The following is a 16,582-nucleotide window of genomic DNA, read 5'->3' as shown; positions in this document are numbered from 1 at the left end:
CAGTTTACGTGACTGAATGGTGTGGGTTCACTAGCTCCTTCATTCTTGGTCCGTTTTTCTTTGAGGAGATGACACCTCGAGGGCCTGTTAGGTGTACAGTGACATCTGCACGTTATAGGGACCTCCTTGTGCAACACGTGATTCCAGCTTTGCAAGAACGGAACTGTGAACACACCACCATTTTCATGCAAGATGGGGCAACACCACATGTCGCTCGCCAAGTGAAAGATTTGCTGCGAGAAACCTTCACTAATGACCGCATCATCTCTAGGCAGTTTCCAGATGATTGGCCTTCCAGATCCCCCGACCTTAATCCATGTGACTTCTGGCTGTGGGGATATTTAAAAGATCGTGTCTATCAGGGACATGTCCGGTCTCTGCCTGATCTGAAGGCTAGCATACAACGACATGTCGCTCAGATTTCACCAGGCATGTTGCGAGCAACCGTCGACCATGCCGTGTTACGAATGCAGCATGTTGCTAAATTGGGAGGCCATATTGAACAGTTCTTGTAACCATAGTTCCTAATAAACATGCCAGAGCCATTGTTCTCATGTGTTTGATCTTTCCTGCCTTTTTCCTGTAACTATACCACGTTTTGACTGCTTACAGCGCCATTTTTTACCCTGGTGGCGAGAATTGGAACTTTTTTTTTTCTTTCCCATAATTCGCGAGCGCATTGCTTCATTATCATATCTACGAAGTTTCAGACTGCTACTCTCATTACAGCCCGTGCTGTACCACTCTGAACACCGTCACTTTAATTATAACCACCTTGTACATATGTAACAGTTGGGCTGAAAAGTTCGTAGGCTGACTCATAGATGGCGTTACTAGAATTAAATCCATGTGATTTTTACTTAGTACTAACCTTCAAAAGATACGTGTATAAATTTCACAGCTGCCGGATAATTAGTTCGTGAGATATAGCATTGTGAGTGAAGCAGCTTTTGTTATTGTGAAAAAATGGATAAAAAATAATTTCGTGTGTTAATAAAGCATTGTTTTTTGGCGAAAAAAAATACTGTTGAAGCCAAGGCTTGGCTTGATAAACATTATTCGGACTCTGCACCAGGAAAATCAAACGTTGAGAAGTGGTTTGCTAAATTTAAACTAGGCGAAATGAGCATCGAAGACGATGCACGCAGTGGACGCCCCAAAGAGGCTGTTACCGACGAAAACATCAAAAAAGTCCACAAAATAATTTTAAATGATCGTAAAGTGAAGTTGATCGAGATAGCTGAGACTTTAAAAATATCAAAGGAACGTGTTGGACATATTGTGCATGAATATTTGAACATGCGAAAGCTGTGTGCAAAATGGGTGCCGCGCGTGCTCACAATCGATCAAAAGCAACAACGTTTTGATGATTCGGAGCAATGTTTAGCGATATTCAACCGTAATAAAATTGCTTCCCCATCCACCATATTCTCCAGATCTGGCCCCCAGTGACTTTTTCCTGTTTGCAGACCTTAAAAGAATGCTCGCTGGAAAGAAATTTAGCACTGATGAAGAGGTAATCGCCGAAACTGAGGCCTATTTTGAGGCTAAAGAGAAATCGTACTATAAAAATGGCATCGAAAAATTGTATGACCGCTATAATCGTTGTATCGCCCTCGAAGGCAACTATATTGAATAATAAAATCGAATTTTGTCAAAAAAATATTTTTTACTATGTTAGCCTACGAACTTTTCAGCCCAACTGTTATATGGGTACTCCCAACAAACTTACAATTTGGAATTTTGAGAAATTTGCCTTAGAAGTTCTGGAATTAAATATGGACTTCCTCTTGGCGTTTATAAGACACTCGAAGATGACAAAACGTTAATGTATGCACCTTTTCCTTAATAATTATCGGCTTGAATAGTCGACCCTTGTAATCTCAGCTTTCCGTTGGAGTTGGTTTATTTTTGCTGCAAGGGCGTGAAGTACGGACAAAGAAAGGGAGCTGTGCAGAGTTGTAACATCGATCGAGGAGCATTGGCATATGTATGAAGCGTGGAAGCAAAGTTATTTCCAAGTTGAGCTGCTATGTATTTATTCATTTGAATGTCGTTACAGCGGTTGAACTTTGTTCGTAGTTTCTGCTTTCGAAGTTTTGTTGCGGTAAGCCATTTGGAAGTCACTGGACGGAAGAATAAAGTGCGTAGTCTTCCTTTTTACGAGGGTTGTTAAAAGGTCCAGGAATTTTTAATAAATTCAATTCCGGTACAGGAGAGAAAATCAGCAAGCGTAAAGATGCTTTTTATTTGTAAAGGATTTCAATTCGGTCCAGCAACTTTCTTCCGGCTGAATTTAAATACGGTCCGGAACCATTTTTCTGGAACAATTTAAATTCGGTCCAGGAACCTTTTTCCGGCTCAATTTTAATTCGGTCCAGGAACCTTTTTTCCGGCTCAATATAAATTCGGTCCAGGAACCTTTTTCCGGCTCAATTCAAATACGGCCCAGGAACCTTTTTCCGGCTCAATTCAAATACGGCCCAGGAACCTTTTTTCTGGATTAATTTGAATACGGTCCAGGGACCTTTTTTCTGGATTAATTTGAATACGGTCCAGGGACCTTTTTTCTGGATCAATTTGAATACGGTCCAGGGACCTTTTTTCTGGATCAATTTGAATACGGTCAAGGGACCTTTTTTCTGGATCAATTTGAATACGGTCCAGGGACCTTTTTTCTGGATCAATTTGAATACGGTCCAGGGACCTTTTTTCTGGATCAATTTGAATACGGTCCAGGGACCTTTTTTCTGGATCAATTTGAATACGGTCCAGGGATCTTTTTTCTGGATCAATTTGAATACGGTCCAGGGACCTTTTTTCTGGATCAATTTGAATACGGTCCAGGGACCTTTTTTCTGGATCAATTTGAATACGGTCCAGGGACCTTTTTTCTGGATCAATTTGAATACGGTCCAGGGACCTTTTTTCTGGATCAATTTGAATACGGTCCAGGGACCTTTTTTCAGGATCAATTTGAATACGGTCCAGGGACCTTTTTTCTGGATCAATTTAAATACAGTCCAAGAACTTTTTTCAAATTGAACAATACCCAACTTGTACCAAATTGAAATTGTGCGAGAAAGAAGGTTCCCCGTCCTTCAGGTGGAGCCTATTAGAATATATGGGTTCGTAGACCCTTTAACAACTCTGTTTTTTCTCTCTTCAATTGCAGCGTTTCGAAGGATAATGTGGATGCTGAAGTTAGCAGCACACGACACTTAAATCGTAATCTTAACCATGTAAGGAAATCGCGAAGCGTTGGAAGTTGGTGTCATCTTTATGTCTATTCATCACTATTTGTACAAAAGTTACGTATGTTCAAAGTCTCGGACGCATGACTTTTTGGACACCCGGTGAAATCACATCGGTCACCAACCCCTTAAAGTCTAGCAACCAACACCACACAACTAATTGGCACATTGCATACCATCAGTGGCGCCCATTGGGTTCCAAAACCGGGGGGCAAAGACAGTATATTTCCCTTTGTAGATTAGGTTTAGCATAGTGCGGCGGCAAAAATGGCGAAAAGTGGGGGGCAACTGCCCCCCCTGGCCCCCTCTAATCGCCGCTACTGCGCCCGACCCTGTGGCCGAGTGGTTAGCACATCGCGCTGCGACGCCAAGGGTCCCGGGTTCGAATCCCGGTCGGGTATGGTTGTTTGTGAATGTCCATTTTCATCCATTTCATCATTTCATCACTCATCCCCATCTTCGCAAATTAGCCAAGAGGCACAAAACGCGAAGTAAAATAAACTAAATCAATCAATCAATCAATCGCCGCTACTGCGTAAGGATATCCTTTGCGATGAATGCTATTTATTTATTTATTTATTCAATAGAACACAACAGGTTAAATCCCAGTTATAGTGTTCAGACAGTACAAGATTATCAATACGATGTGAATAACTCCTTAATAATTCTTATTGATAGTTGACAAATATATATACACACACATGTATATACATAATACATGATAATCATATCAATACAAATTTGGATACGCGTTATACATTGCTTATGTCACCTATATATTTTATTACTCTTTTGAATTCTGCGAAGGTAATTCTAAATACATCAATATTTTGATCAGTTGCACATAGTTTGTTGTAGAGATCACACATGCTCCAAATAGGCGATTGTTTCATTACATTACATTACATTACAAGTCGTCAGTTTTGTGATCATTCTTTCAGCAGTTAGGTACTCCCGGAGGACTGGTCTGGTATTCAAATTGAGTGAAATCATTCAACTCATTATGCAGGGAGAAGAATATTTTGTCTTTGGTAAGGAGTTATACTATACATTTTTAAAACAATCTGTCTGTAGTGTTTGGACTGAACTCGCAGGCATGATACGACATTACTTGAGGCACAATTTTGCAATAAATCGTTGAAAGTATATTTTAGGAGGAAGCTGCAAGCAAAGTCCTAAAGGTTTTGACTAGAGCTTTTGACCTGACATTATTATAGCACTTAGATGCCTTACAGGACAAGTCCAATATTGCACTTGAACGAAATAAATACGTTTCAAGATGACTGGATTTAAACCTACCATAAGAAAACTTCGAAAAATACATCTGGCTTGATTGGTGCTGGAAAAGATATTTATGTCGTTTTTCATCCTCTTTAGGCTAATCGTGTTGATGATGATGAATGGTGATTATAAGGCACACTTATAAATAAAACACCCATTCACCTGCCGGGAATCAAATTCAGAACCTTGAGTAGTGAATTGGTAATTTGACCACTGGGGTGCATACATTTCTTGGAATACAAGTGGCAACTGCAAATGTATCAAGCAAAGTGGATAGATTTAAATCAAGATTTAAAAAAAAATAATAATAATTGTAGAATAATGTACATAAATTTTGTACATATCAAAATCACTTTTGGTGAAAGTACATTAATATCGTATTCATTTAATAGTGTTTATTAGGCTCTAACAAAGAGGAAACAACATATATATGTACTGATGGGGTGAAGCTCATACGAAAGGAAATGTGATATGTAAACTGTAAACACAATTAAATTTATCTTGATTTAAAATTTAGTAATTTTTATATCTAAAAATAGCAAAGATTTTGTGTACAATTATATACAAAATACTAATCATGTTAAACCGAAAATATTGTCATTATCATTAAACTGTTATTAAACATGGCAGCTGATATTTTGCTAACTATCATTTAAAATTTACATAAATTCAGCTACAAAGACTGTAAATAATATTTTCATTTACAATTATATAGTACATACAGAATGTTATATTTTCACTGGAATAAATGGTACTGAAATTATTGTAGTTTCATTAACACACTCAACAAACATTTCCGTAGCAGGTTCATATATACAGTATTAGAAAGAGAGAAATGTATATTTACATATAGTTTTTATTTTCTTTATAATCAAACTGTTCAAATATTTTACAGGGCCATTTACCAGAAAAAGCATTTCTGTAAAAAAAAAAAAAAAAAAAAAAAAAAAGGCATACGTATGTATGTTGTGAATAACCATACAAGCTTGTTTTTTTAAAAATAAAAAAATCCGATTTTAATTTTAAAAAATGATTAAATATAAACCATGATTTTTATTCTCCCTGGTATTAAATAGACAACAGTTCTCTAAGACCTGAGACGAATCAATGTTAGAATTCAAATTGATGAAATGCTATAAATATTAGAATGATAATGGAAGGCCTTCTCAGGTCGAGGTGAGAGATAAGGAATGCTGGAAATATCCCGATATTGAATTCTTCAGTAGGTCCTATTCTGCAGATATAGCGAGCCAAAGGGGATGGAATTTCAGAGAAATTAACGGAATTGCTTTCGCGATCGGTTTTATAATGCATTCTCTTTTTCATATTTTCTCTCTACAATCATTACTTCTTGTGAAACCATAGAACTTGATATGAGCCTGAGATCAGGCACGTATCTTGAATTGGTGGGGGGTGGGGGATCTGAACCAAGTGTCTCAGTAATATTAATAATGTTTAAATTAAAATAATTATATTAAATACTACATAAGTTAATTAATATTATATTATTATTACACAAATAGGTAAAACGATGATAATACGGAAACAACAGCACAAATTCATTATCTAACTTACGGTAGTTCAGATGGCCAAAATTTGTACAAAAACAACTGTCCTGGCAGGGAATTAATGTCAAATTATAAAGAACTGAATATTTATTGAATATAAAAATTAGATATTAGATCTAGTTGGCAAAAAGTAAAGTTCCTGATTAATATTTTATGCTTATTACTATAAATAGTAGTGTGCAAGCATAAATCTTTGGTATTGTCTTTCAAAGCCATATGATCCCAAAATAGTCCTTGCCTTCCAGTAAGTTCAGAGGAAATTATTAAAAAACTATTACACCACCCTGCATTTTTGAAGAAGAAGAAAAAGAAAAAATCTGATGATTTCAAATCAATGTGTGATTCCGAAATTTTTTTGAATGCTGATCACGGAAATGACATCCATCATTCACGGCGCTCCAGGGTGCCATGACTCACACTTTGGGAACTGCTGGCATACTGAATAGTAATTTCATAAACTGAATAAGCAATTGACTACAAATACAGCGTGTCCACAATGAGACTCCAACATTTTGAAAGTCTATAACTTTTTCATTTTAAATTGTACAGCTGTGATTCCGGAAGCAGCAGAAGCAGAAACTCAAAGTTTATGTGGTAACGTTTTAGTGTGTGCAATAGCCGTAGTGGCGCTGCAGCACTCAATTGTTTGAAAATGGAGATTCTAAACGAGCGTGCACAGGTTCATTCGAAAGGAGTCCACAGATGTCAGTAAGACAAGCAGTGAAGAACCGTGTGAACTGTCGACCGTTTCATACCAAGTTCTCTCGCTGCTTGTCTTACTGACATCTGTGGACTCCTTTCGAATGACCTCCGCACATTTTCTACAACCTGTTCCTGGATTCTGGGTTTACCACCAACGTGTCCTTTCAAAACATTGCCGGTCGCCAAAAACTGATCACACCACTTCTTTATAGTCGTAAATGTCGGAGGATCCTTATTGTACACACGGCGAAAGTTTCGTTCCACTTGAATAAGTGATTTCGTTTCTGCACACCACCACACAACCTGTGCACGCTCGTTTGGAATCTCAATTTTCAAACAATCGATTGCTGCAGCGCCACTACGGCTATTGCACGCACTAAAACGTTACCACATACACTTTTTGAGTTTCTGCTTCTGCTGCTTCCGGAATCACAGCTGTACAATTTAAAATGAAAAAGTTATAGACTTTCAAAATGTTGGAGTCTCATTGTGGACACGCTGTATATTAGCTCAATCGATGCCAATAGGTCCGAAGTGTTAAGTGAAATTTTATGTTTGTTGCATCCTATCTAAAAGTGGAAAAATTACCTGAGTGTACTAGGTAAATGATTTATTGTTTTAGTTATATAGTTCATAATTCAACTAGTTAAAAGCACTAGGTTCACATACACAGTATCAGAAACAAAAAAGTAAAAGTATATTTACATGTAATTTTTATTTGCTTTAATCAAACTGTTCAAATATTTTACAGGCCTGTTTACCAGAAAAATTCTGTAAATATAGAGATATCTATATGTATGGTGTCAAAAACATAAAGTAATTTTAAACTTTTTTTTTAAATATCGATTTAAATAAAAAAATCATCAAATTATTTTTATCCACCCTGAACTTAGCGCACATTTTGTTTAAAAGCAAGCACAGATGAAATTACATTTTCCCCTTTGTAAGCCACAGTTGAAGTGATGGCAGGGAGGAATTCTTGAATATCTGCCCCTCAGGTTTCTCGAGCAAGTTAAGCGCTGTCGGTGGGAACTTTTTAACGTGGTGATGTTGAAAAGTTTCTCTTCCAAGAGAGACTGCTACAACTGAGTAATCATATTCTTCTCATAGATTTTCATGAGCCTTGGGGCTTCCACAATCAACAAATATGAAACATATTAAAATTAGTGCTCAAATTCCGTTCGCATTGGGAATTCTTGTTTTGGAAGAGCTTCTCTTCACTGTCATTGTTTCCAGAATTGAAGTTTTGCGGAAACGTAATCCTATTGTGGCTGCACAGAAAGATGGAGACATGATTTTATTAACATACATTTATCCTCTTTTGAATAATGGAAGACTTCGAGTTAGATCTGGTCTGAAGAGCTGTTGTGTAACTTTGAAACCCTTCGAAAGAAATTGTTTACGATCTAGAATGTACATTGTCAATAAGTGGGAAATAGTAATGTCAATAAAAGTCTGTTTTTCATCTTTGTCTGTAATTTGTCATTTGTTTAGAAGAAAAATCGTCAGTAAAATCAGTATTTTTTGTGTTTACCTTAGAATTTGCCACACAGGAATTGTTACTGGGTAGCTACTCACTGGAAATTCCTTGAATGTGGGAAGTATGCATAAATAATTGGATCCAGGAATTATGTGTTAATTCTGCCTGAATTTTTCTCTGTAGACATGACAAATTTTGAATTTTGAATTTGAATTTAAAATTTTGGGTGCATCAGCACTTAGGCTATTTTGCACCCTTCACATTATACGAGGGCTAGCCCCTTACCATTACAAATAACAACTCTAACGTTGCATAACTAAAAATCTTAAAATCTTCTGACTTCCGTTAAAAGCTGAGGCTCTAAACAGGCACTCAGCACACACAAGGACAAGAAACAGGACAAAAAATTATACCGGCCATAGTGCCAGTCGCCAGAGCCTCGTTAGTCTTCAGTCCAGGGTGTACTATGTGGAAGTGAGGTTGACTTTTGGGCGCTTAAGTGGAAGGTACCCCTTCCACCCCTGTAGACATGAAAAATTGCAACTTTCATTAATCCAAATCCCATTGAATTGATACATATTTATTAATGCCCTGAGGCAAGTTTCTCTCAGTTTAGCTTGTATTTATAGTGAGGAAGGAAAAGAAACTAAAGCTGTATGGAAAATAAACAGAATTATCTCAATCCATTTGCTTTGTTTGTGTCCTTTGCAAAACAATCTATCGGACAGACAGAAGATTATTGTAAGATATCTTGAAGATGATTGGGTAAATTTGAAATTCCTTGAATAAATAACAATTTTTCATAGATTACTATATCCTGTAACATTTATGACTTGTGTTTCTAGTCTGAGTAATGTGAAATGTTAGCTCCGCACTTTATATTAAATTTATATACAGGGTGTTTCTGTGACCATGTTACAGACTTTCATGGATGATAGAAGGGAACAAACGCAACAAAATGAGACCCTGGTCCGGAAATGCCCTAATCAAAAGTTACAAGCCAAAGGGCAGGCAACCATGCACAATGCGGAGGGGAACCATAAGAGATGTCTGGGAAAGTGGAAAACAAACACAGCAGAATCACTTTAATGAGTAGTAACTGCAGCCAACATTACAGCAGTTGTTCAAAGTGACGCCCTCCTCCTGCCTGACAACATCGCAAAAAGCTCTGTTGCATCCACTCTAATATCCCAGGAGTCGTTCGGACCAGATCACAAGCTGCAAGAATTCTTGCCAAGAGTTCCTCTACGTTACTCACAGGTGTCTCATAGACAACACTTTTTACATGACGTTACAAAAAAATTAAGGACATAATGAATTCAAGTGGGTCAGATCAGGTGAACGGGAAGGCCAAGCAACAGGTCCGCCTCTCCCTATCCACTAATGTAAAAAGGTCTGCGTCAGAATATCACGAGCACTAGGTATGGAGTGGGATGGGGCCCCATCATGCTGAAACCCCACGCATTGACGGTAAAAGATAGGGACCTATTAAATGCTCCAGGGCATGCACGGTGGATTATTTCTCCCTTTATTTTTTGGTTGCCCTCTGCGTTGTGCGTGGTTGCCTGCACTGCAAAGGTTATGGCTTGTAACTTTTGACTGGCGCATTTCCGGACCAGGGTTCCCCCCATTTTGTTGCATTTGTTCCCTTCCAGCATCCCTGCAAGTCTGTAACACGGTCACAGAAACACCCTGTATACCATTGAATTGAATTAGAATTTTTGGATGCATTGGAATCACATAGACCCTTTACATTGTTAATATATTTATGTGCATGTGTGTGTGTGGGGGGGGATATGTAAGGTTGAAGTAGAGAAAACATCTGCTTGTACCCTTGAATTTGTGGAGAGTTTGCCTTGAAAACCGGGAATTATACTTGAATTTCATCATGGTCCTCGAGTGGCCACCCTGTTTAAGCAAAAATTGCAGGCTTGCCCCTGCCCCAGGACTTGCATATGGGTCTCTTGCATATCATGCTTTTTTCTCTACCAACTAAGGTATAGTGGAACCACACACAAGAAAATCTGCGCAGACCTGGGAATCCTGTGCACCGTACTCCCACATGGAGCGGAGGGACAGAGTTGAGCATGCTTCCTTATGGTCCGAGTTGAACGGAAGAAGGGGGGTGCACATAGACTTTTCGTAGAAGGTTCTTTTGTTTGTGGTCGCTCTATAGCTTAGTTGCTCATTTGTTAGAGCAATTTCACAGTATACCAGAGATACAGGATTGAGTTAGTGTTTTCTTGTCTGGTGCACCAAATGGAAGCTTATATAATATATATAATAATAGTTTCTAATATAATTAGTGTTATTATTGGTTATATTAAATTGTCATTACCAATTACAATTATATATTGACAACCTGACACCTACTATTAAAAAAAAAATCTTGTTGCGCTTGCATTGTCAGGCCAAAGGGTTTTTGAAAAGTTACTATTGCTTGTGGCCTTCTTTGTAAATGAAAGTTAAAAGACCATAAAATTGACTTATAGGCTGGTGTGACTACATATCAGACTACATGAATTTGTAGATCACACGGAGTGTCTCTATGCAAAGAAATACAAAGACTCTATCCCAGGTATCTCTAGAGCAAGGCCACGCATTAAGGTAGAGACGAGAGAAAGTAAGTGGCGGAGCGAAGCAGTACATGCTGCTGCAAAGGCTGGTAACTGCAGCCACTGTTTCCCCTTCCATGTAAATCCGTTCCCTCATGCTTGTTCATTGGTCGAGCCCTCTGGAGTCTCTACTTGCATAGAGACGCTTTCGTTCTCTCGTCCAGAGATTCCCGGGACAGAATATAGTGAAGCTTATTACATATCCTAATTAGAATAGTTATTGTCTTATATATGAATAGTGTGATTTTTAAAAAAGTATAACAGTTATACATTTGCTCTTACATTCTGGATGTTTTTAAAACTCAATTATTTTGTCTCTCTTTTACAGAGATGGTCGTTTGCATGAAGGAGATCAAATCCTAGCTATCGATGGCCAGCCCCTGGACTCCAACATCTCCCACCAGCAAGCCATCAGCATCCTGCAGAAGGCTCGAGGCTTGGTGGAGCTGGTGGTAGCACGTAGTGGTGAACCTGTCCCTGAGTCCTCTCCTACCCCATCGCCAGTGGACAGGTCCCCATCTGCTGTCAGTGACACATCAAAGGCAGGATCAGACATGGTGGTGAGTAGGTTTCTAAAATAGGTCTTATCACCAGCTGTAGCAGTAAAGTTCGAGTGACCCCGAATGTACCATTTGGGTATGTAGTTGGCTGGGCTTTGAGCTGTAAAATAATACATTTGTTATTTTGGCAGAGCCTTAATACTAAGTGGGAGAACCTGTAGTTATAGACTCAATTAGGCACATAAGTAATGTTAACAATAACAAGATTTATTATATAAGAGTAGTTGCTGATATATGAGGATTGTCTTAACCTAAGAGTGTTAGAGGTAAGAGACCTGCTTGGAAAGAAAGGTAGATTAGTGATACTTATTAAGTTGTACGTATAGATCCTTGTTCATCTTCTAAGTGCCTAAAGACCGCCTAGACTTGGCTGGGTGGATACCCATCCTGGGTTGCAGACTGGACAGTGCCTTTGGCCGCACTTTGGCTCTGCTGCTCGACTTCCACACTTCTAGTCTCGTGACTAGGTTTTATATACTTCGGGTGTGGTCATAGCAACCACAGGCTATTTCCACAGGTTATTTCTGTTGCCTCGTGTCATTCTCAGGAAGTCTGGAAGGTCAGGGATGTGTGGACAGAAGACTGATCATATCTGGTGTCCTTGCTATCGAGTCATTGGATGATTCTCATGTGTTGTCCTCACATGTGGGGTAGCTGATCGCAATCGATTCCAAGTAACGAACAAGTAACCAACGCAGTAATCACAGTTTTCCTGTTGTTGCTGACCTTACTTCTCTGAAGGGTAGAGAGTGCACATGCACTGATGACCGACGAAGATAAGATCCACAGCACCTTGAGTGCTTCCTGTTGTGAACTGCACCCAAATCCAAGTTTGCAGAAAATCATGAACGTGTGTACTATGTGGAAGTGAGTTTAAATGGGGTGCACTATGTGGAAGTGAGTTTGACAACTGGGTGAACTATGTGGAAGTGAGTTTGACAATTGGGTGAACTAAGTGGAAGTGAGTTTGACAACTGGGTGAACTAAGTGGAAGTGAGTTTGACAACTGGGTGAACTATGTGGAAGTGAGTTTGACAACTGGGTGAACTATGTGGAAGTGAGTTGGACAATTGGGTGAACTATGTGGAAGTGAGTTTGACAACTGGGTGAACTAAGTGGAAGTGAGTTTGACAATTGGGTGAACTATGTGGAAGTGAGTTTGACAATTGGGTGAACTATGTGGAAGTGAGTTTGACAACTGGGTGAACTAAGTGGAAGTGAGTTTGACAATTGGGTGAACTATGTGGAAGTGAGTTTGACAATTGGGTGAACTATGTGGAAGTGAGTTTGACAACTGGGTGAACTATGTGGAAGGGAGTTTGACAACTGGGTGAACTATGTGGAAGTGAGTTTGACAACTGGGTGAACTATGTGGAAGTGAGTTGGACAATTGGGTGAACTATGTGGAAGTGAGTTTGACAACTGGGTGAACTAAGTGGAAGTGAGTTTGACAATTGGGTGAACTATGTGGAAGTGAATTTGACAATTGGGTGAACTATGTGGAAGTGAGTTTGACAACTGGGTGAACTATGTGGAAGTGAGTTGGACAACTGGGTGAACTATGTGGAAGTGAGTTTGACAACTGGGTGAACTATGTGGAAGTGAGTTTGACAACTGGGTGAACTATGTGGAAGTGAGTTGGACAATTGGGTGAACTATGTGGAAGTGAGTTTGACAACTGGGTGAACTAAGTGGAAGTGAGTTTGACAATTGGGTGAACTATGTGGAAGTGAATTTGACAATTGGGTGAACTATGTGGAAGTGAGTTTGACAACTGGGTGAACTATGTGGAAGTGAGTTGGACAACTGGGTGAACTATGTGGAAGTGAGTTTGACAACTGGGTGAACTATGTGGAAGTGAGTTGGACAATTGGGTGAACTATGTGGAAGTGAGTTTGACAACTGGGTGAACTAAGTGGAAGTGAGTTTGACAATTGGGTGAACTATGTGGAAGTGAATTTGACAATTGGGTGAACTATGTGGAAGTGAGTTTGACAACTGGGTGAACTATGTGGAAGTGAGTTTGACAACTGGGTGAACTATGTGGAAGTGAGTTGGACAATTGGGTGAACTAAGTGGAAGTGAGTTTGACAATTGGGTGAACTAAGTGGAAGTGAGTTTGACAATTGGGTGAACTAAGTGGAAGTGAGTTTGACAATTGGGTGAACTATGTGGAAGTGAGTTTGACAACTGGGTGAACTAAGTGGAAGTGAGTTTGACAATTGGGTGAACTAAGTGGAAGTGAGTTTGACAATTGGGTGAACTATGTGGAAGTGAGTTTGACAATTGGGTGTACTACGTGGAAGTGAGTTTGACAATTGGTTGAACTATGTGGAAGTGAGTTTGACAATTGGGTGAACTATGTGGAAGTGAGTTTGACAATTGGTTGAACTAAGTGGAAGTGAGTTTGACAATTGGGTGAACTATGTGGAAGTGAGTTTGACAATTGGGTGAACTAAGTGGAAGTGAGTTTGACAATTGGGTGAACTAAGTGGAAGTGAGTTTGACAATTGGGTGAACTAAGTGGAAGTGAGTTTGACAATTGGGTGAACTAAGTGGAAGTGAGTTTGACAATTGGGTGTATTATGTGGAAGTGAGTTTGACAATTGGGTGAACTACGTGGAAGTGAGTTTGACAATTGGGTGAACTAAGTGGAAGTGAGTTTGACAATTGGGTGAACTATGTGGAAGTGAGTTTGACAATTGGGTGTACTATGTGGAAGTGAGTTTGATAATTTGGTGTACTAAATGGAAGTGAGTTTGACAATTGGGTGTACTACTTGGAAGTGTCACCCCTTACACCCCATAATCATCTATAGGACTTCTGTTGTGTGCTGTCCATACGTGTTTGTAATTGTCCCTTCATATATTTCATCTTATCATTCATCCGCATCTTCACAATTAGTCAAAAATGGCAGAAAAGCAAAATAAAATGGATCAAATCATTCATTCATTTCATGGCAGCACAAGAAATGTAGAGTTCTTTTCCATATCCCTGAATGTTTTGAGGTTAAAAATATGGTTTCAATCTTCAGTAGTCTTATTTCTTTAAGCATTATGGTATTTTTTTTTTGGGGGGGGGACTACCAGGTGGGGATTTTTAAATGTAAATTAGGGTCTATGGGTCAATGGTGAAAATTTGCCCCAGATAGGATTAATGGAGACAAGGCAGAAGTTTGTAATAATGGCATGTGGAAAATTGTTTCACCAGAAAGTTTACCATGGAATAATATAGCCTATTCACAACAAGGGTGCCAAACCTGAATATATATACTCTTGTGTTTGCTTGTGTGTGTGTGAGAGAGATAGTGAATCAAGAGAGTGTGTGGGTGTGTATCTTTCCATTTGTTGTACTTTTGTTGAACTTTGATGAATTCCCAGGCAATACAAGCGGTGATATTACTGTTGTACTCTGCATGAGTCAACACAAAATAGGTGATTGCAATTCAGAAAGTGTTCAAACTTTGGGCTTTAGTGTTGAGAATAAATTAGTTTCTTCATGGAGAAAGCATTACAAGACTATTGTAAATATTAATTGTCATTTTTATAATTGCATGTTGTATTTAAAACATGTGTGGATCTTCTTTTCACACAAAGTTGTCACTTCAAATGTAACTTGGATCATAACTTCATCTTTTAAAATTTCAGCTTAATACTGAGTGGGCACAAGTTGAAGTAATCGATCTTATAAACGATGGCTCAGGCTTGGGTTTTGGAATTATTGGTGGCCGTAGCACTGGTGTTGTCGTCAAAACAATTCTTCCAGGAGGCGTCGCAGACAGGGTACGTTCCTTCACATATACTAGGATGTGGGCAGATTAATTAGTGTACCTTACAGGTACATTGGTGTATTAGTAAAGACAGAATGAGTCAAATGTCAGATTACATAGGAAGTTTCTGACTGTGAGTGAAGGTGTATGCTGACGAAAGACGAAAGGTGGAGGTGATTTTCCTGAGTGGCCACCATGGTCTCCAGACCTGACACCAATGGATTGTTTCGTCTGCGGTCATTTAAAGGCGCTCGTCTACTCAATGAAGATTCAGAACATCCAGCATGTGAAGGAATGCATTGTGCAATGTGCAGGCATGATTATACCGGACGTTTTGCAAAAGGTTCTGGAGAACTGGAAACGTAGCATGAACAAATGCATTGATGTTCAATGTGGACACATTGAAGATATGCTATACATCTCTATGTAACCTGACTCTTAACTCATTCTGTATTATCAATAGATTTATTGATGGATCATTCCATGTCAAATCAACCGGGGCGTGGGGAATCAAGTGTGATGATATTGAATAGCTTTCTTTCACTTATTAAACACGTATTTTTCCATTTTCCGATTCGATGTGTATTTCTCACGATACGTGAGTGTGACCGTTCCAGGACTTTTGGACCACCCAGTATCTTAGGAACGGTGTCTTCTCAGAAATGTTCCAAACTTTCATAATAAATCTATTTTTGAAAAATAAGAAATAGAAGCTTTTCAGAAAGTCTTAATTAATAATTCTCCAACCAAGCAATGGCATTTTCTATTTTGTAAGATTACTTAGTATTTGTTATAAGTCTTTAGACGAACTGAACCCCTATTTTCGCTAGATTTATAAATTTACCTTAAATAACATTTTAAGAGAAATACAATTTACAAACAAGTCAACATAATCTTTGAAAAAAGAATCATTGTTGAGACTTTCAACTTGCAGTTATTCTCATAAAATGTTTCGTAGTTTTTCTGAAAAACTTACATTTCTTATTTTTCAAAAATAAATTTATTGATTTACACTATTTGGAACATTTCTGAGAAAACCGGACGTTGATAGGAGACACCGTTCCCGAGATCTATCAAATCCAAAAATATCAAATATGGCGGATTATTTTCAAGATGGCGTCCGTCGGAGCGCAGATATCGATTGGCTACTCGACTGAAAATATCTTTAATTATAGAACAATTAATTATACTGATAATGTGCAAATTGCTCACAATCGAATATCAACTAGAGATTAAAAGATTAAAAATCAGTAACTTACGTGTGTGAGCATGAGATTGGTCAAACAACGTTTCGGAGGTTATACTACCTCCTTCTTCAGGTAAATGCGATGTTTTCAGACACCTGACATGGTG

The 16,582-nt window shown here is 38.6% G+C and overlaps 1 protein-coding gene across 5 annotated transcripts in view; it reads left to right on the top strand.

Annotated features, from left to right (window-relative positions):
• The window catches only part of LOC145981803 (multiple PDZ domain protein-like), a 963,820-nt gene that overhangs the window by 184,780 nt on the left and 762,458 nt on the right, over positions 1-16,582 (top strand). For all 5 annotated transcript variants that reach the window (XM_083115230.1, XM_083115226.1, XM_083115228.1 and 2 more), the window contains 2 exons: positions 11,229-11,460; positions 15,108-15,242. In XM_083115230.1, coding sequence (XP_082971356.1) covers positions 11,229-11,460; positions 15,108-15,242 — 367 coding nt within the window. The remainder of the gene's footprint in view (positions 1-11,228; positions 11,461-15,107; positions 15,243-16,582) is intronic.

The sequence above is a fragment of the Lepisma saccharinum genome, chromosome 30, assembly GCF_977018435.1.
Source record: "Lepisma saccharinum chromosome 30, izLepSacc3.1, whole genome shotgun sequence".
NCBI classification, from domain to species: domain Eukaryota; kingdom Metazoa; phylum Arthropoda; class Insecta; order Zygentoma; family Lepismatidae; genus Lepisma; species Lepisma saccharinum.
This window is presented reverse-complemented; position numbering and strand designations above follow the sequence as displayed.